We start from the raw sequence: 19,509 nt of genomic DNA on the forward strand, positions 1-19,509 counted from the left end.
AGCTCAGACAAAAATATACAGACATCGGGTGAGCCCTGCTGGTACAGACCAAGCCTGTATCGCTCTCCCCCCCATCCCTGCCAGTCCTCATCCCTCCAAATCAGCAGCACAAGGTCAAATGTTTCCTGGGAAGTGCTGGCCTGCTCTGGGCCCTCACCTCCCTCCCACACAGTCGCAGGTCGGTGCCAGGCTCAAGGCTCCCCCTGGCATTGGTGCTTGCCCTTGGCCACACACCGGTGCCAGCAGAAAGATCTCCCTGTCACCAAATCCAGCGGGATCTCTGGAGCGTGTTGGGATCCTTTCCTCAAACCCGGGTCCTTAGGGCAAGATCCTGGGATGCACCAGGAAGTCCTTGATCCGCTGCAGCCTTTTGCTGCTACCAGAAGGTCCAGGGGGGCTGCATCATCTCGTAGGTGGGAATGCTGGTGACGTTGACAGGAATGGAGATGACGGCCCAGGGGAGCCCGTGCTGCTCCAGGGAGCGCCTGATCATGTACCTGTGGGCATGGAGGGTGCCAGGTGTTCCCGAGCTGCCAGGGCTGGCAGAGCGGAGCCAGACCTGAGCACAAACCACCACCCAGCTCAAAGTGCCCATTAACCGCGACTGAATCCGTGCAAAATGTGGCTCCCAAAGCCTGGCGGGGCCACGCTGATGCTGGGAGCTCCCTGCTGTGAGGGACAAGGCTGCCACTCGCTGTTCCCCTGAGCTGTCCCACCCTGGCAAGGCAGCCCGGGCACGTACCCGTCCCTGCCCAGCAGGAAGAGCGCGGGGATGTCGGCCGTGCGCCGGGAGCTGTCCTGGATCATCTCGATGTAGAAGCTGTCGTTGTCGTAGGCGTTGTCGGCGATGATGATGGCCCGCCCGCCGTGCTCCTGGATCACTCGTGTCTTGGACAGGAACGAGCAGCCCCTGCGGCACACAGGGACCACGCTGACCTACCTGGGGTGGCCACAGGTAGCTCCAAAGCCTGCGCCTGCCAGAGCTGGCCTGGACACACCCAAACTAGGGATTGTCTCCTCCAAACCCTGCCCCTCTGAGTCTGTATTTTAGGTACAAACCACCCACACTCCTAAAAAAAAACAAAACAAAATCCTGGAATGGTTTGGGTTGGAAGAGACCTTAAAGCCCATCCAGTGCCACCCCCTGCCATGGCAGGGACACCTCCCACTATCCCAGGGTGCTCCAAGCCCCAGTGTCCAATCTGGCCTTGGGCACTGCCAGGGATATGAAGCATCCAGAATTTCTTTGGGCAACCTGTGCCAGGGCCTCACCACTCACAGACAAGAGTTCTTTGCCCCTGTCTAATCTAAACCTACTCTCAATCTGAACTCAGACAGCGTTTTTTCTACCTTACCACAGGCTAAAAAATACAAGGTGCAATTCTCCAGAGTAGGAACTCGCATTTTTCTCATTTATCTATGTGTGGAAAGCCCAGGAAGAATGTGGAAGTGATGGGGAGATGGGGCCAGGGCTCCCCTCCTGCCCAGCAGGGTCCCCCAGCAGCTGCTGTGATGCCAGACCTACCCCCTCTCCACCAAGGCGATCTGGTCCTGGATGAAGACCCCATTGCTCAGCTCTCCACAGGCCTCGGGAGGATCCGCCGGGACCAGGTGGATCTGGTCGTACCTTGTGTTCTCCGAGGAGACAGGCAGGGGTGAGCCAGAGGGACGGAGCTGCTCCCCCTCCCCAGCCCTGCCCAGCTGTCCCACACCCTGCTCATCCCTCTGGGGGCAGCTCTGGGGGAAGATTTTGAGATCCCAGGTTCAGGGATGCTCAGAGCCAGCCCTGGGGCCAATCCCTGCCTCTGGAATCCTGCTGAGGCCAGGGATGCTTGTGGAAGAGCAATGAGCTCCATTTTATTCAAAGCCCCAAGTCACGGAGTCCCACCAAGGAGCAATATTGGGATGGAGGGACCCAAAGTGGCAAATTCAGTTTTTAATACTTACAAACACGCCACCGAAATCCTTGGCTGGAGTGGCAGTGAAGATGTAGCGGATGTCCCCGGGGCTCAGCACTTGGAAGTACAAATATTCATGGATGCGTAATCCTGGGGGTGAAAGGACAGAGCTGAGGCAAGGGAAACTAAAGGCAAAAATCCCTGAAAAAGGGGGGAAAGTCCCAGTTATCACTCCTGAACCCTGAAGGAGAGAACACGCCCTCCAGCATTGCCAAATCCTGGCTGGGCCCAGCTCCTGAAATTCCCCAAAGGTTTTGGGGTGTTCCAAAGGCAGATGTGGCACTTCCCAGGGACTGAGAGGGGATGGGGGCAGGAAAAGCTCCGGGATTGGGGTGCTCAAGGGGAAGGGGAAAATGCTGCTGGACCACGGAGGGCAGAGGGGTGATGGGCACCGAGGGGAACAGAGGGGAAACCCACCAGGATCACAAATGGGAGGGAAAACGCACTTGGATTAGGATGCAGCAGGAAATGCAGTGGAGCTGGGGTGCAGTAATGGGAAATGTACCCGGATCACAGGGAAACCCAAGGGGCTCAGAGCCCACCGAGAGGAAACGCTGCTGCACTGGGGTGCTGGGTGGGGAAATGCAACTAGGTCGAGGTGCACCGAGGGAACTGCACCGGGATTGGGATGCGGGAGGGGAAACGCACCCGGATCGGGATGTAGGGGGAGAAACGCAATTAGGTGGGGGCGCACCGAGGGGAAATGCCCCCGTCCTCCCACACGGGTGCAGGAGATGAACGGCAACGGGGCCGGGGCGCCGGGAGGGGAAATACACCGGGACAGAGACACAGGAGGGGAACCGCAACGGGGCCGTGGCACCGGGAGGGGAAATACACCGGGACAGAGACACAGGAGGGGAACCGCAACGGGGCCGTGGCACCGGGAGGGGAAATACACCGGGACAGAGACACAGGAGGGGAACCGCAACGGGGCCGGGGCGCCGGGAGGGGAAATACACCGGGACGGAGACACAGGAGGGGAACCGCAACGGGGCCGTGGCGCCGGGAGGGGAAATACACCGGGATCGCGGTGCGGCGGGCGGGGAGGCGGCCGGCCCGGGATGCCGGGGCCGTGTGCGCGGTGCGGGTGCGGGGTCCGGGTGGTTGCGGCGCTGTCCCCGCTGTCCCCGCTCCGTCCCTCCCTCCGTCCCTCACTCACCGCGGGCCGGGCAGCAGCAGACGCAGAGCCAGAGCCAGAGCCAGAGCAGCATGGCTGCGCCACGCCCCGCCCACCGGGCCGCCCCACGCTCCCCATTGGCGAATGGTCTCACCGCGCTCCTTCCTATTGGTCTGCGCCGCCATCAATCACGCGCGAGCCGGCGGGGGCGGCTCGCTGTCGCCGCGATGCTCGCTGCGAAATAGTGCTCCATTGCGTTTCCCCACGCTGCGCGCCCTCTTCCCTCCCTGCCAAATTGTGCGCCCGCCCCCGGCCCGCCCCCGGGAAGGTTCTGGGCGTGCGCGGTGCATTGTGGGCCGGGAGCGAGCAGCCGCCGCCATGATGGTGAGTGAGCCGCGCCATCCCCGCGTTCCGCCGCCATCCGCCGCCATCCGCCGCCGTCCCCGCGTCCCGCCGCCCTGCCCGGCCCGCGGGGCCCCCGCCGGCCCCCAGCGAGCGGCTGTGGCGGGGTCGCGGCGGGCCGGGCCGCCCCGGCGGGGATGGAGCGCGCAGGCCTGGCGGTACCGGGGCTGTGCCGCGGCCGCCGCCGCCGGGCTGCGCTGGCCGCAGGGGATGGGAGCGGGCAGCCCCGAGCTCCATCCCGAGCCCGGCCGCGCGTCCCCTCCGGCTCCGAGCCCCGCGGTGATGCGGGAGCTGGGTGTGTCTGATTTCCCCGGGGATAAACGGTTCCTTTTCCCGTGGGATCGCTGCGCTGCTGGGTGTGGAGGAAAGCTGTACGCTCTCTTCCACAGAATCTTTCCAGGTTTCGGGGATCACAGAATAGTCAGGGCTGGAGATCACTCAGTTCAAGCCCCTGCCCAGGCAGGGTCACCTGGAGCAGGTGACACAGGAGCGTGTCCAGGTGGCTTTGGGATGTCTCCGGGGGGACACTCCAGGCCCTCCCTGTGCAGCTGTCCCGGGGCTCTGTCACCCTCCGTGGAAAGTTCTTCCTCCTGTTGAGGTGGAACTCGTTGTGTTTTCATTTACGTGCTGTTACTGGGCATCACCAGAAACAGCCTGGCACCAACCTCTTGGCACTGCCTCGGACAAATTTGTGTGGATTAGTGGGATCCCTCTCAGCCTCCCCTTCTCCAGCCGAAGCAGGCCCAGCTCCTCAGAGGAGAGACGCTCCGAGCGTGTTCTTTGTGCCCATCACTGCCCATCACCCTCTGCAGTAGCTCCTTTGCTTGTGCTTGTGGCCCCTCAGTGCAGCAAGCACAGTTTAGTTCTGCTGTGTGCCTGCTGAACTGCTTCAGCAGTTAGTTAGTTAGTTGGTTAGTTAGTTAGTTAGTTGGTTAGTTCAGTTTAGTTCTGCCTCTGACCAGCTGTTCCGAGCCAGTGCATCCCAAATTTGGGCAGTGTTTGGGCTTTGCCTGAGCTTTGCCTGTGAGATGGTTGCAGCACTCATGGAATGGTTTGGGTTGGAAGGGGCCTTAAAGCCCATCCCCTGCCATGGGGACACCTCCCACTGTCCCAGGCTGCTCCAGGCCCCGTCCAGCCTGGCCTGGGACACTGCCAGGGATCCAGGGGCAGCACCAGCTGCTCTGGGGCTTTGGCCACCCGGACTTGTTTGGTTCCTCACTGTCTCTGTGATTCCTGCAAGTTCTGTCTCCTCCAGGCCAGCATCAGATCAGAACCTCAGTGGGCCACGCTGCCCCAAAAACCCCTGTTCTTTTTGGGACAATTCCTGTGTGGTCCCCAGCCTGTGGTGGAGCAGCTGTGTGAACTCCCAGCGCTGTGGGAGCCGTGGAGAGCAGCTGGGTGGCGTGGAGCAGGGGAATTCCAGCGAGTCCGTATTTTCGGTCTCGCTCCTTGCACGGGCGTCTTTTGGGCTGTCGGGAGTTTGCTGCGGGCTCCTGGGCTTGGGATAACGGCCGCGCTGTGCTCCTCCCTGCAGCCAACGCCGGTTATCCTGCTGAAGGAGGGCACGGACACCTCGCAGGGCATCCCGCAGCTGGTCAGCAACATCAACGCGTGCCAGGTGATCGCCGAGGCCGTGCGCACCACGCTGGGCCCGCGCGGCATGGACAAGCTCATCGTGGACGACCGGGGTGGGTACGGCGCGTTTGCCTCGTGCGGGGCGCCGTGGTGGTCCCTTAACCCATCCCAAAAGTGCAAAAAGGCAGAGGGCAGGGGACCGTCAGTTTGATCACCTTTATTGTGGTACCAACAGCAAATGCCATAGAGGGGGCAGAAAAGGGAAATAAAGAACAGAGAGAGAAGAGGGGAAGGGGAATTATAGCTACCACCGTCGAGACGAGATCCTCGATGGTCCAGCCACATGGATTCGCCATTGTCCATGGGGGTTAACCAAAGTCTTCCCAAAGAGTTACAGTTTTTAGTCTTTAGCCGAAGCGGGTGGCATCTGGCCAGAAGGTGGGTGAGACTGATGGGCCATTGTGAAGAGCCCCTTGGTGTGTGAAGCAGGTGCTGGCATGCAGGGACAAGGCACTGCTTGTCACAACCTGCTGGAATGCAGTGTTCTGCAGGAGCACAGCGAGTGCACCTGCTGACAGTCACTGGGCAAACAACCACCTGGGCCAGGCCAGAGCTCCTGTCAGGGTCTGCAGGGTCCTTTTGGTGGCCATGAGGCAAATGAAGGAAACGTCGGAGTGTCTCTCACAATCGGTTAAGCCCGGCTTTGGTGTCGGCCTCAGTCTCAGCAGCCTCAGCCTGTGCCAGGCTCGGCTCTCCCAGCAGAGCTTCAGTTCTGTCTCGGTGTCACTGGAGCACCTCTGTGTTCCCAGTAAAGGCAGGACGGTTGCCAGTCCAGCCTGAGGATTCCTGATTGCTCCCCAGGAGCACCTGAGGAGATGCAGAGTCAGGGGGGTTGTGCTGCCTTGTGAGGCTGCCCTTAGAGCAGAGGCTGGACAGAGCTAAGGAATAAAGCAGGGATTTATTAAAGGATCTCCTCCATGGATCCACCATGGGCAGCACCAGAGCCCAGCCAGGGCTGCCCCAGGATGAACCAAAATGGTCCCAAAATGCACGAGCGCTCCCGGGGGCTCTCACTGGGATCAGCTCTGCTCCATTTGCACCTTGCACTTCATTGTCCCATTCCAGCTTTAGCCCATGCACTCCCATCCTTGTTTTTCTCTCTCCAGCCCACGCTGTTTGTGCTCCTGGGCCTGAGCTTTGGATCATTTGTCCTTGGTGCCCAGCTGGAGAAGGAATTGTTTTGTCTCCCTGCTCTGTGAGGAGGGCTCTCCATCCCATAATATGAAACCCAGACCCACACACTAAAGCAGCACAGAGTGTGAAAAATATCAAAGCTAAAACTGAGGCATCAGTTGGATGCATCCAGTGTAAGTCTGTGCCAGACAGGAGAAGCACAGAGGCTTGAACCTGTCTTCAGGTATTTTTGGTCATCTGTATTTTTAAATGAGGCTCATGATACCTGTGGAGTTACTCAGCAGTTGTGGCTGAGTGTGAGGTCAGTGGATGTTCCTGGGTTGATTTTTAATCTTTTTTTTGAAGTGAGATTTAGAGATGAGCTTTGCCATCACTCTGAAAAGACTGGTATGAAGTCACCATAATAATAATTATTATTTATTATTTTTGTTACTGACGGGTGGAGTGGAAAGGCTTAGTATTGTCTTTAAGTAGCTGTTACAAGTAGGAACTGTAATAAATCCTTGTTCAAAAGGAGAATTGGATTTAAATTTCCCTTACAATAACTAACATGATTTCTAGGCTCTTTCTTCATGAGAGTGTCAGACTAGAATATGGTTTTATCTGTCTGGGGAGGCGTTTGAGAAGAGGGAAATGAATTCCACACCTTTGTTGGTGTGGAAAGTTGTTCTGCTCTCAGACTGACTTCACTGAACCTGCTCCGCAGAGGGGCTGACAGGACTGAGTTCTGGTGGAGCAGAGGAACCTGCTGAGATCTCCTGAGAGCCCCCAGAGACAGGGCTTTACCCCTGCTAGTGTAAAGCTGCCTTTAACTTCCTTTTCTCCACGAACCCCAGGCAAAGCCACCATCTCCAACGACGGGGCCACCATCCTGAAGCTGCTGGATGTTGTCCACCCGGCCGCGAAGACCTTGGTGGACATCGCCAAGTCCCAGGATGCTGAGGTGGGAGGGGAGCCTGGGAGGGGAACACGGAGCAGCCTGAGTGGCACTGCTGCCCTGGGCTTGCTGTTAGCTGCTGGGAATTGCTCATGGAGTGCTGGGGTTCATTCTGCCTGCTCTGGAGCCAGGCTGGCAGAGCTGGGAATGTTCCCCTGGAGAAGGGGAGGCTCCAGGCAGAGCTCACAGCCCCTTGCAGGGCCTGAAGGGGCTCCAGGAGAGCTGGAGAGGGACTGGGGACAAGGGACAGAGGGACAGGACCCAGGGAATGGCTCCCACTGCCAGAGGGCATGGATGGATGGGATATTGGAATGAATTCCTGGCGTGGGAGGGTGGGGAGGTTCTGGCACAGGGTTCCCAGAGCAGCTGTGGCTGCCCCTGGATCCCTGGAAGTGTCCAAGGTGAGGCTGGATGGGACTTGGAGCAGCCTGGGATGGCGGAAGGTGTCCCTGCCCATGGCAGAGGGTGGCACTGGATGGGCTTTGAGGTCCCTTCCCACCCAGACCGCTCTGAATCTCTGAGGAATTCAGCCACAAATCTGTGAGCAGAGAAAATCCTGAGCTCTGGTTTCCCCTGGAAGCTCTGGAGTGGTTTTGCAGCTGCTCTCAGGTGGTGTCTGCAGTGGGAGGGGCACAGCGTGGGGGTGACACAGTGTCCCCTGTCCTGCAGGTGGGTGACGGCACCACGTCGGTGACCCTGCTGGCAGCCGAGTTCCTGAAGCAGGTGAAGCCCTACGTGGAGGAGGGGCTCCATCCCCAGATCATCATCCGCGCCTTCCGCACGGCCACGCAGCTGGTGAGGCACGCAGGGACACGGCTCCCCGGGCCAGCTGTGCCAGCTGTGCCAGCTGTGCCAGCCACCCCGGGACAGGGACACGCTGCCAGGGCAAAGCCGCTGGGCAATGGGCGTGGGGAGTGCCAGCAGCCATCTCCTGCTGCCTCCCCGCCAGCAGCACTGCCTCTCCCGTGCCAGGCCTGCTCTTAGCAGTCTGTACCTCTGGAGTGCTCTCACTTCCTTTGGGATTTCTTCCAAGGAGGAAGGAATAAATGGGAAAACTCATTTCCCATTCTCCTGCTCCTCCTGTTCTCTGCTGCTTCTTAGTAACCTGTGTGTCTCCTGGAGCCTGCTGATCCCATTAAGCTGATTTTTGGAGGTTCACTCCTCAGTAGCCCTTTGATTCCCAGGGTCTCTGCTGAAAACAGAAACAGCAGAGCAGCTCTGAGCCTCCTCCCACTCCTACATATTGGTGTATTCCTTGGAATTACTGCTCTGGCAGGGGTGGAATAACTTAAGCACTTGAAACTTCAGTGACGTTGAAGCAGAGAACAAAAGAGAAAATACAAAGACAGAGGTTGGAGGTCTCACCAGCTCAGGAGCATAAATCATTAATCCAGCTGTTGCCTTTTTGCCAGGCTGTGAACAAGATCAAAGACATCGCTGTCTCCGTGAAGAAGGAGGATAAAGAGTAAGTTTCCCTTGGAGGTGACCTGGTTCTGCTCTGGGCTCCTGCTGACTGCTGTGAGGGTGCTCCTGAATTCTCTGGCTCTGGCTGACATCTCCAGGGGGCACCTGGAGCTGCAGCCCCGCACGGGGGTTATTCCCAGTTTCCCTGGAACTTCCTGCTCCTCCAGGGGCAGTGCTGTGCTCCCACTTGGCTGCAGGGATGATGTAGGGCAGTGTCTCCCAGTGCTCGTGGAGGAAGCTGGGCACCAAAATAAGTGGCCTGATTTCTTTTTTGCAGCGGTGGAGTCTTAGAGCTCTTGCTGCAGTCAGTGGCAGTGTTAAATCTCAGCAGTTCCCTGAGGATCAGATCCCCTTTTAGCTGTCACACACAAGGTAGATAGCTCATAGCAGTGATCCCTTCAGCTGAGGTGAGAATACTGCAGTTCCTTTTCTCCCTGGATTTTAAGCTCTTGTCTACTTGACCTTACTGATACCTGCAGTTAATTAGAAGTATTTCAACTTCATAAGCATCTTGAATAAACCAAAATGGGTTGTCCAAACCAAATTCTAAAAAAATGCTGGGAGAAAAAACCCCAAATGTGGTCCTGTGATGGGAAATAGAGTGGTTCCCATGGGGGACAGAGCCTGGCAGCTGGATCCACACCTCCCTGTGTCACATACACTACCTGAGTTAGTACTTCAAGGGAATGTGCTGCCTTCAGGGGGTTTCAAAAACATCTTCCTGCCTTGGGATGAAGGAAAGCATCTGCTCTTGTCTGATTTTAGGTGCATAAAAGTCAATCAGCCTCGTCAGTGCTGGGCTGATGCTCGAGCTCTAAAAAGGAGACTGAGATTTGTCAGTCTGGGATTTGTGCCTTGTTCTCCCCGTTGACAGGAGGGGGCTGATCTTTGCCTCTGTCAGAGAGGATTTTGGGCCTCTCATGACAAGACAGACCCTGAGGGGCTGGAGTGTGTCCAGGGCAGGGAACAGAGCTGGGAAGGGGCTGGAGAGTTCCTGAGGGAGCTGGGAAGGGGCTCAGCCTGGAGCAAAGGAGGCTCAGGGGGGACCTTGTGGCTCTGCACAGCTCCTGCCAGGAGGGGACAGCCGGGGGGTCGGGCTGGGAACAGGGAACAGGGACAGGAGGAGAGGGAACGGCCTCAGGGGAACCTCGGGGTGGGCACTGGGGAAATTCCTCATGAAAAGGGCAGGGCTGGAGTCCCCATCCCCAGAGGGATTTCAAAGCCCTGTGGATGTGACACTTGGGGACGTGGGCAGTGGTGGCCTTGGCTGTGTTGGACTGAATGATCTTAAAGTTATTTTACAGCCTAAACCTGTGATTAACAAAGCCACATACGGTGTCTGGGGCTTGTGAAAAGGTCTGGCAGGTGACCAAACCTTTGTTTTTTCTTTCTTTCCCTTTCTGCAGTGAGCAGAGGAGTCTCCTGGAGAAATGTGCAGCCACAGCCCTGAGCTCCAAGCTCATCTCCCAGAGCAAGGAGTTTTTCTCCAAGATGGTTGTAGATGCTGTGATGATGTTGGATGACTTGTTGCAGCTCAAGATGATCGGGATAAAGAAGGTGCAAGGAGGAGCTTTGGAAGTAAGTGCTGGAGCCTTCCTGAAGGGGTGGAGACAGGGATCCCAGCTCTGGTGGTGCCTGGGCTCTAGCAGAAGTGCAGCCTGGCTTGACAGTGCCTGTTGGGGAATTCCCAAAGTGGAACAAAGCTGTTGGTGTGAGGAGGAAGCTTGGCGGGTAGGGCTGGGTTTCTTTCTTTCTGGTTTTTGAGCTCTTCACCTCACTGCAACAAAAGTTGTAACTGATAGAATTCCATTTATCTCTCTGCAAATAATTAATATTTTTTTGGTGGGAAGTCTTTGTTACTTCTGGATCCAGAAGTCCTGGTTGCATGTAGGATTACTGGCTTGGGAAAAATGCAAGGCAAACCTCATGGAGCTGATTTAGTGGTGGGCAGGGCAGCTGGGATGTGTGGTTTATGCCTCTGTGCTGGAGAACCTCTTGTGTCTGGGGCTGCACCTGGATTTGTGGGAGGGGATTGATCCTGGCTGTGGGACAGCCCCTGTGGAGAGAGAGAGATTCAAATCCTGATTTCTTCACCCAGGAAATCGAGGAGCTCATGCCAGGGAATGGTGTTGGACAGGGCTGTCCTGCTGCAGAAAATCCAGGAGGTGGTGATGAAACTTGGAAAGACAAACCAGAGCAAAAACCAGTCCCCAGTGGGGCTGTGGATGAGAAATACCTAAAAGTTCAAAGAGGAGGAATGGGAAAGAGATCAGGGAGAGAACTGATTGCTCCATTCCTTGATCTTAAGGTTGTGTGAGGAATTCTTGGCTGTGGAGTTTTGAGGGGGAGAGAGGAAGCTGCTTTTGTGAGCTGAAAGAAATCCTTGTTGCTTATTTCCTCTAGAAGTGGGTTAATCAAAGGAGACAGTGCTGGGAAGGCTTGGTAAATGAGGCCTCTGGAAGCAGGGAGTGTCCTGTGGGAGTTGTTATTAACCCTGTGCAGAAAGCCTTGGGGGCTGAGCCTGAGGCAAATCCCTGTGTTCCAGGACTCACAGCTGGTGGCTGGAGTTGCCTTCAAGAAAACCTTCTCCTACGCTGGGTTTGAGATGCAGCCCAAGAAGTACCAGTCCCCCAAAATCGCCCTGCTCAACGTGGAGCTGGAGCTGAAAGCTGAGAAGGACAACGCTGAGGTCAGAGTCAACACGGTGGAGGTAAGAGCCACAGGGGAGCCTGGCCTGCTTCCCCATCCCTGTGACACCTGGGGCTGCTCATCCCCTGGGCAAGGATGAGGTGGGAGGGCACAGAGGTGCTGAGAGGGCTGGAGCCAGGCTGGCAGAGCTGGGAATGCTCCCCTGGAGAAGGGAAGGCTCCAGGCAGAGCTCAGAGCCCCTTGCAGGGCCTGAAGGGGCTCCAGGAGAGCTGGAGAGGGACTGGGGACAAGGGACAGAGGGACAGGAGCCAGGGAATGGCTCCCACTGGGAAAGGGGAGATTGGGCTGGGATCTTGGCAAGGAATTGCTGGCTGGGAGGGTGGGGAGGGGCTGGGCTGGAATTCCCAGAGCAGCTGTGGCTGCCCCTGGATCCCTGGCAGTGCCCAAGGCCAGGTTGGACACTGGGCCTTGGAGCAGCCTGAGGTAGTGGAAGTGTCCCTGCCATGGCAAGGGTGGCACTGGATCACCTTTAAAAGGTCCCTACCCAAACCATTCCATGATAAATGAGTTTGCCTCCTGCCCGTCCTTCACCTTTGGAAACACCTGGTGGGCTGTGCTGCCCTGTGGGGACGAGGGTGCAGCAGACTGGGAAGCACAGCAGGGTCAGGACACGTTTGTGAGCTGTCACTGTGCCCCAGCTGTGCTGAGCCACCAGCTCTGGGGTGACTGCCTCAGGCCTAACAAGTGGCCTTGCAGGGACAGCTCATCCAGCAGTGCCTGGAGAGCTGCAAGAGCCCCTGGGGGTGGAGCAGCCATTTGGGCAGTGCCATGGAGCAGGGCCCTCCTGCCTGCAGTGCTGGGAGCAGCTCTGGGCCAGGGCTGCACGTGGGGCATCCCCTGGCACAGGAACACCTGTCCCCTGTCCTCCTGCCAGGATTACCAGGCCATCGTGGATGCAGAGTGGAACATCCTGTATGACAAACTGGACAAGATCCACAAGTCAGGAGCCAAGGTGGTCCTGTCCAAGCTCCCCATTGGGGACGTGGCCACGCAGTACTTCGCAGACAGGGACATGTTCTGTGCCGGCCGCGTCCCGGACGAGGATCTCAAGAGGACCATGATGGTGAGCTCCCCTGGCTTGAAGGAAAGCCTTTGGACTCGGTTCTGACACCCCAGGCTGGGCAATCCCAAGCAGCTGCTCACTGATCTCACTGCTCCTCACAAGGGTTTGAAAGGACAAGGCTGTTCCGTGCTGGGGTGAGCAGTCACACCCTGACAGCCTGGTGTTACGTGTAAACATCTGATCAGTGCATCAGTAGAGGTTTATTTTCCTGAGCTCTTCCCTGTTCCATCATGAGTGGTTTTTTTTCCTGAGCTTTCTTTGTGTATCTCCTGGACTCTGGGTCAGCACCTTGAAGCTGCATTATTTTGCTGTCAAGGGGTGGCCTGGGTCCATGAGAGGGGAGGGAGGGAGAAGAGTTTTCCTGAATCTGCAGGATGGGTTTGCACCAGCTCAGCAGCTGGGCTGTCCCTGAGGAGTGGAGCCTGCTGGGAGGCTGGTGTGGGTTGTCAGCAGTGGTAATCCCGTGTTTGTCCCCATTCCCTGCAGGCCTGTGGGGGATCCATCCAGACCAGTGTCAATGCCCTGTCTGATGACGTGCTGGGCCGCTGTGAGCTCTTTGAGGAGACCCAGATTGGGGGAGAGAGGTAAAAACACCAGCTGCAAACCTGGGGTGCTGTGCAAGCCTTCTCCTAGCAGGTGGAAAAGCTGGGATCAAAGCATTGGGAGGGTCAACATCTCTCAAGCTGTTGAGATGAAAACAAGGTTGTTAGAAAATGTATATTTTATTGTAGCCAGAAGCTGCTTTTTGAGGCTGGGGGAGGGGGCAGGAGCAACATTTCATTGAGATCCTACCTCTTGTAAAAGCTTTTAAAAATACATGTTTATTCTGCAGTGCCTTGTAAAAAGCACAGTGGTACTGTTGAATTTGTGATGGAAAACCACCACATTTTGGGGTGGATTGTGGCACTTCTGTGATGTTCCAGCTTGACACTTACCTGTCAGTGCAGGAGAAGCTGGGGACAGTACACTGGGGTCCTTCCAGTTGCTGGAGGAGCCCCTGTTTGGGGCTGGCTGCTGCCAAGTGCAAACTGGGAGCACCAGTTCAGTGTGATCCCTGCAGTGGGAAGAGATTTTCCTGGATTATCTGGACATCAGTTGTGTGTTCCCTGGCTCTGCTCCTCCTCGGCTGGGGCTGCCAGGGGTGCAGGGCCGGCTCTGTCCCCACGCTGCCTGGCCAGCAGCAGCTCCTGCATGCCCACACCCTCCCTGTGGCAGGTACAACTTCTTCACGGGCTGCCCCAAGGCCAAGACGTGCACCATCATCCTGCGCGGGGGCGCCGAGCAGTTCATGGAGGAGACGGAGCGCTCCCTGCACGACGCCATCATGATCGTCAGGAGGGCCATCAAGGTGAGCCTGCCACCTGCCCTGCCAGGGCATTGGCACGGCCAGAGCTGCTGGAAACCTCCTCACACAGCAGGGCTTGGCTGGGGGCTCTGGAGAGTGAGCACATCTCGTGGAGTGCAGTTCCTGGGCCGGCTCAGCGTGGCTTTGGCAGCGTTTGCAGCTCATGCAGCTGCACCTCGTGCTTGCTCCATCCTCCACCCTAAAGGGAACGATCTCCTGGCTGTGCTGGGTGCATCTTCAGGAGATGGAACGGCAGATTGATGGCACATGTGTGTCCATGCCCATAGAGCCCCTCTTGGTGCCCAGCCTGAGGGCATGACAGTCCCTCCCTTGGCTCTGGGGGCACCTGGGCTCTCTGGATGTGTGTTTGATCCTGGGTGACGCTGCTGAGCTCTGTGTGTTTCTGGGTTACACAAAAATGTGTCGCTGTAGGAAGGGCTTCTGGTTAAAAGCAGCTCTGAGGCTGCATGTCCTGCGGGACTGGGGAGAAGCACATCAGGAGTTTTGGAGCTGTTGCTTTTAGAAAGAACATCCTGATCTCTCTCCTGGAAAAGCAGCAGAACCGAGCTGCAAGGTGCTGCCGCCATTATCTTTAGTTTTGGACGCTTTATGGGAGTGAGGAAGCTTCCCTAGCCCGAGCTGGCTGTGAGCTGCAATCCAAACCCCCCTTTATCCTGTGCACAGCTGGGCTGAGCTGCTGGAGCTGCCGCTGGAGGTTCTTGGCATGTCCCTGCCTCTGCTGTCAGACAGTCCCAGGGACAGCAGCACCAGGGCTGTGGTTTGCCATGGGCAGCCAGGGCTGGGGCTGGCAGGGCTGTGGGCTGGCAGGGCTGTGGGTTGCTGTGGCCAGCCAGGGCTGAGGGTTGCCGTGGCCAGCCAGGGCTGAGGGTTGCCGTGGCCAGCCAGGGCTGAGGGTTGCCGTGGCCAGCCAGGGCTGAGGGTTGCCAGGGCTGAGGGTTGCCGTGCCTGCAGCGCCCTGGCAGCCCTGTGCTGTGCCGTGTCCCTGCAGAACGACTCGGTGGTGGCGGGCGGCGGGGCCATCGAGATGGAGCTCTCCAAGTTCCTGCGGGACTACTCGCGCACCATCCCGGGCAAGCAGCAGCTGCTGATCGGCGCCTACGCCAAGGCCCTGGAGATCATCCCCCGGCAGCTCTGCGACAACGCCGGCTTCGACGCCACCAACATCCTCAACAAGCTGCGAGCCAAGCACGCCCAGGTAGGGCCAGCTCTCCTGGTTTGAACAGCCAGGTGTCTGCTGAGGAAGGCAGGAGCCTCCCCTGGAATGGAAAATGGAACCCCTCTCCATCTGAATTATTATAATGTGAAATTAGGGGGCTGTCAGGCAAAGATACGGGAGCAGGAATAACAGTTCTTTACTAGGAAAATTAAAAATACAAATGCAATAGTACAAACAAATGAAAACAACCCTGCCAGAGTCAGAGCAGGCCCTGGCAGGCTGTGGGTCAGGGTGGTGGCAGCAGTGCCATTCCATGGGGGCTCAGCCCTCCTGCAGTGCCAGGTGTGCTTCTGCTGGAGCAGGATCCTGGACAAGGCTGGAGTTTTCCTCTGGAGCTCCAGGACTGCTGGAGATGGGCCTGGGCTCCCTCTGGGAATGCAGTGGGGCAGAAAGCTGCTCCTCTGGGAATGCAGTGGGGCAGAAAGCTGCTCCTCTGGGAATGCAGTGGGGCAGAAAGCTGCTCCTCTGGGAATGCAGTGGGCAAAGGCTGCTGTGGTGTCCCAAAGCTCAGATTGGATCCAGGTAGGAATGCTTGGCTCCTCCCCTGGGCACAGCATCTCCCATGGGATGATGGAATTTTATCACTGTGACTCAATGGCCCATGAACAGAAGATAATTAATAATTAATGGCCCATGAACAGCAGAGATCTATGTCCTGGAGGGAGGATTGGCTGTGGGAGAGATAAAGAAAACTGCCCAATGAACGGAAGAGAACTGCCCCATCTCTGACAGGTGGGAATAGAATACACACCCCCAGCCACATCTTTCAGCCTAAGACACTGGGCATCCCAGAGGCAGTGTGTGTGATCGCTCTCTCTAGAGCAATCGTAGGTCCCTTCCAACCTAAACCATGCTATGATTCTATGATTTATTGAAACAATTCAACAATTTCAGGAAAAGATGCATTACTTCTTCAGAAACCATTAAGAGACATTTCTCTAACACACATGAAAGGTTCTAAGAATATTTTAAGGTCATACTGTAAATGGAAATTGACTCATGTTTTTAAAAAAGTAATACAGTAGTTCATAAAAGGTGAAATAGACTTTTTAGCTGTTGGAATATCCCCTGTGAAACTGGACAGACTGATCAGAAAGAGGGATTAAAAGTCCCTTCTACAGTGAAAGTTCCCTCCTGGAGCCTGTCAGAGCCAGGGGAGCTCAGAGCCGTGTTGGAGCCGTGTCCCCTTTGATGAAACGCCGTGTCTGTTCCACATCAGCTGTGGGCCTGGCACAGGTTGCTATAAATGGAAAGGAGCTGTTTTCCCTTTGATCCCAGCTGTCGGGTGACTTCCTGAGCTGGGAGTTCTGATTTGCTCCTGAAAAGCGCATCATTTGTCAGGAAGGAGCTGCTGTGTTAAACGTTAAAGGAAGCAGAGGGCAGGGTCAGCTGAGCTGAGCGTTTTGCACGGGAGCTGCAGGCTGAAGGTCCTGAGTGCTGGTCTTGTGGAGATCCCAACTCCAGGGCTCGGAGGTTGCTCCTTGGGTTCTGTCACTCCCAGCACATTTCACCCTGCTGCTGGTGGTGGGGCCGGGGGGAGTGCCCCAAAATGAGGGTGCAAACCCTGGGCACTGAGGCAGCAGCACAGGGAGAGTCAGGCTGTGAGGCTTCTGCAGCTTCATGGCAGGGGCTGCCCCAGGAGGTTTGGAGTCCCCATCCCTGGAGGTGGCACTCAGAGCTCTGGGCTGGGGACAAGGTGGGCATCGGGCACAGCTTGGACTGGATGGGCTGGGAGGGCTTTTCCAGCCTCGGGGACTCAGTGATCCTAAACTGGAAGGAGCCTGCTCTTCATGAGGCACCGCTGGCACTGGTGGCTGAAAGCAAAGGCTGCTCAGTTTGGATTTTTTGTGTTTTCCTTCACAGCAGAATGTGAGGGAGGCTCCAGCCTCTCCCTTCACCTTGCCTGGCCTTCCCTCCCAGGCTTTCCCCAAGTCCCACCCAGCCCCTGACCAATCCTTGTCCCCTTTGTCCCCTCTGGCCTCACAGGGTGGGATGGGGTGCTGATCCTGTCCTCTGTCCCTCAGAATCAGATGTGGCACTGATCTGTCCCTCTGTCCCCCAGGGCAGGATGTGGCACTGATCCTGTCCTCTGTCCCTCAGAATCAGATGTGGCACTGATCCTGTCCCTCTGTCCCCCAGAGCAGGGTGTGGCACTGATCCTGTCCCTCTGTCCCCCAGGGTAGGATGTGGCACTGATCCTGTCCCTCTGTCCCTCAGAATCAGATGTGGCACTGATCCTGTCCCTCTGTCCCCCAGAGCAGGGTGTGGCACTGATGCTGTCCCTCTGTTCCTCTGTCCCTCTGTCCCCCAGAGCGGGATGTGGCACTGATCCTGTCCCTCTGTCCCTCAGAGCAGGGTGTGGCACTGATCCTGTCCCTCTGTCCCGCAGGGCGGGATGTGGCACTGATGCTGTCCCTTTGTCCCTCTGTCCCGCAGGGCGGGATGTGGCACTGATCCTGTCCCTCTGTCCTGCAGGGCAGGGTGTGGCACTGATCCTGTCCCTCTGTCCCTCTGTCCCCCAGAGCGGGATGTGGCACTGATCCTGTCCCTCTGTCCCGCAGAGCGGGATGTGGCACTGATCCTGTCCCTCTGTCCCTCTGTCCCGCAGGGCGGGATGTGGCACTGATCCTGTCCCTCTGTCCCTCAGAATCAGATGTGGCACTGATCCTGTCCCTCTGTCCCTCAGAGCGGGATGTGGCACTGATCCTGTCCCTCTGTCCCTCTGTCCCTCAGAGCGGGATGTGGCACTGATCCTGTCCCTCTGTCCCTCTGTCCCGCAGGGCGGGATGTGGCACTGATCCTGTCCCTCTGTCCCTCAGAGTGGGATGTGGCACTGATCCTGTCCCTCTGTCCCTCAGAGTGGGATGTGGCACTGATCCTGTCCCTCTGTCCCTCTGTCCCCCAGGGCGGGATGTGGCACTGATCCTGTCCCTCTGTCCCTCTGTCCCTCAGAGCGGGATGTGGCACTGATCCTGTCCCTCTGTCCCGCAGGGCAGGATGTGGCACTGATCCTGTCCCTCTGTCCCTCTGTCCCGCAGGGCGGGATGTGGCACTGATCCTGTCCCTCTGTCCCTCTGTCCCTCAGAGCAGGGTGTGGCACTGATGCTGTCCCTCTGTCCCGCAGGGCAGGATGTGGCACTGATCCTGTCCCTCTGTCCCTTAGAGCGGGATGTGGCACTGATCCTGTCCCTCTGTCCCTTAGAGCGGGATGTGGCACTGATGCTGTCCCTCTGTCCCGCAGGGCAGGATGTGGCACTGATCCTGTCCCTCTGTCCCTCTGTCCCGCAGGGCGGGATGTGGCACTGATCCTGTCCCTCTGTCCCTCTGTCCCTCAGAGCAGGGTGTGGCACTGATGCTGTCCCTCTGTCCCTCTGTCCCGCAGGGCAGGATGTGGCACTGATCCTGTCCCTCTGTCCCTCTGTCCTGCAGGGCGGGATGTGGTACGGCGTGGACGTGACCAACGAGGACATTGCAGACAATTTCTCGGCGTGCGTGTGGGAGCCGGCCGTGGTGCGCATCAACGCGCTGACGGCCGCCTCGGAGGCCGCGTGCCTCATCGTGTCCGTGGACGAGACCATCCGCAACCCCCGCTCCACCGTGGACGCTGCTCCCCGCGGCCGCGGCCGGGCCCGGCCCCACAACCACTGAGCGCTCGGGAAAAGCCGCTGGAACCGGCGCCTGCTCCCTCCCCTTCGCAGGGCTCGGCAGCCCCGGGCTGGCTGCGGGCACAGGCGGCTCCTGGAGCTGCCCTGCCCTGCCTGGTGCTGCCCTGCCCAGCGCTGCCTCGCTGGCCTGGGCGTTCCTTCCCTGGGAGCTTTCCCTCCCTGGGAGTGTTGCCTCCTCAGGAGCCTTCCCTCCTCCAGACCCTTCCCTCCCTGGGAGCGTTCCCTCCTCCAGACCCTTCCCTCCTCGGGAGCCTTCCCTCCCTGGGAGTGTTCCCTCCTCCAGACCCTTCCCTCCTCAGAACCCTTCCCTCCTCCAGACCGTTCCCTCCTCCGGGCTGGAGCCAGCGCAGGGAGGGCTTTGGGGCCTATTTATACTGGTTTGTGTTTTGTTCTGCTGGCTCCAGCACAATAAAACGAGTTTGTCTCAGTGGCAGATTGGGCTTGTCCTCTGTTCTCTACTTCGTTCTGCACGAGGGTTAAAAATGAGCCTTTCAGGCTGGTTTTTGGCCCGTTTCAAAGCAGGTGCTGTGCTGCAGAGCAGGGCAGACTCCGGGCACATGCCAGGAGTGCCTCCAGGATGGAGCACCCCTGTGTGTGCTTGAAACTCTTGGATATTGCTCAGTGACATTTTCATTGCCTTCTGCTCAGTGGGGCATTTTCATTTTCCATTTTGCTTCATGGAAGGAGGTTCAGGGCAGCAGCTGTGTGATGGCTCCAAGGATGGATCCAAGCATTTGGGGGGACTCAGGAAAATGGTGCTGGGAGAACATGAGGAGACTCCTGGGTCTGGTGGGTTACAAGTGAGGAGGAGGACAGTGAAAGAAATACAGAATCATGGGATGG

At 57.7% G+C, this 19,509-nt stretch overlaps 2 protein-coding genes across 2 annotated transcripts; one reads left to right on the top strand and one right to left on the bottom strand.

Moving 5' to 3' along the window:
* Window positions 1-107: 107 nt before the first annotated feature.
* PRADC1 (protease associated domain containing 1) lies at window positions 108-3,455 on the bottom strand. Its single transcript, XM_053941655.1, has 6 exons — window positions 3,424-3,455; window positions 3,118-3,248; window positions 1,948-2,048; window positions 1,526-1,635; window positions 743-910; window positions 108-497 (listed from the first exon to the last, which is right to left on the bottom strand). Exons 1-6 carry the CDS (start codon window positions 3,453-3,455, stop codon window positions 377-379), a joined length of 663 nt encoding a protein of 220 aa, XP_053797630.1. The 3' UTR covers window positions 108-376.
* On the top strand, window positions 3,352-19,099 carry CCT7 (chaperonin containing TCP1 subunit 7). Its single transcript, XM_053939968.1, has 12 exons — window positions 3,352-3,459; window positions 5,012-5,165; window positions 7,083-7,189; window positions 7,853-7,978; window positions 8,596-8,648; window positions 10,054-10,225; window positions 11,193-11,357; window positions 12,231-12,419; window positions 12,906-13,003; window positions 13,635-13,767; window positions 14,774-14,980; window positions 18,431-19,099. Exons 1-12 carry the CDS (start codon window positions 3,454-3,456, stop codon window positions 18,647-18,649), a joined length of 1,629 nt encoding a protein of 542 aa, XP_053795943.1. The 5' UTR covers window positions 3,352-3,453; the 3' UTR covers window positions 18,650-19,099.
* Window positions 19,100-19,509: the final 410 nt, after the last annotated feature.

Source organism: Vidua chalybeata, chromosome 4 (assembly GCF_026979565.1).
Source record: "Vidua chalybeata isolate OUT-0048 chromosome 4, bVidCha1 merged haplotype, whole genome shotgun sequence".
NCBI lineage: Eukaryota > Metazoa > Chordata > Aves > Passeriformes > Viduidae > Vidua > Vidua chalybeata.

Coding starts and splice junctions, on each gene's coding strand:
- CCT7 (XM_053939968.1), top strand. Junction 11,358..12,230: donor TCAGAGTCAACACGGTGGAG/GTAAGAGCCACA, acceptor TCCTCCTGCCAG/GATTACCAGGCCATCGTGGA. Junction 13,004..13,634: donor ACCCAGATTGGGGGAGAGAG/GTAAAAACACCA, acceptor TCCCTGTGGCAG/GTACAACTTCTTCACGGGCT.
- PRADC1 (XM_053941655.1), bottom strand. CDS start 3,455: ATGGCGGCGGCTGCTCGCTCCCGGCCCACAAT. Junction 3,249..3,423: donor GCTCGCTCCCGGCCCACAAT/GCACCGCGCACG, acceptor ATGGCGGCGCAG/ACCAATAGGAAGGAGCGCGG. Junction 498..742: donor TTCCTGCTGGGCAGGGACGG/GTACGTGCCCGG, acceptor CCATGCCCACAG/GTACATGATCAGGCGCTCCC.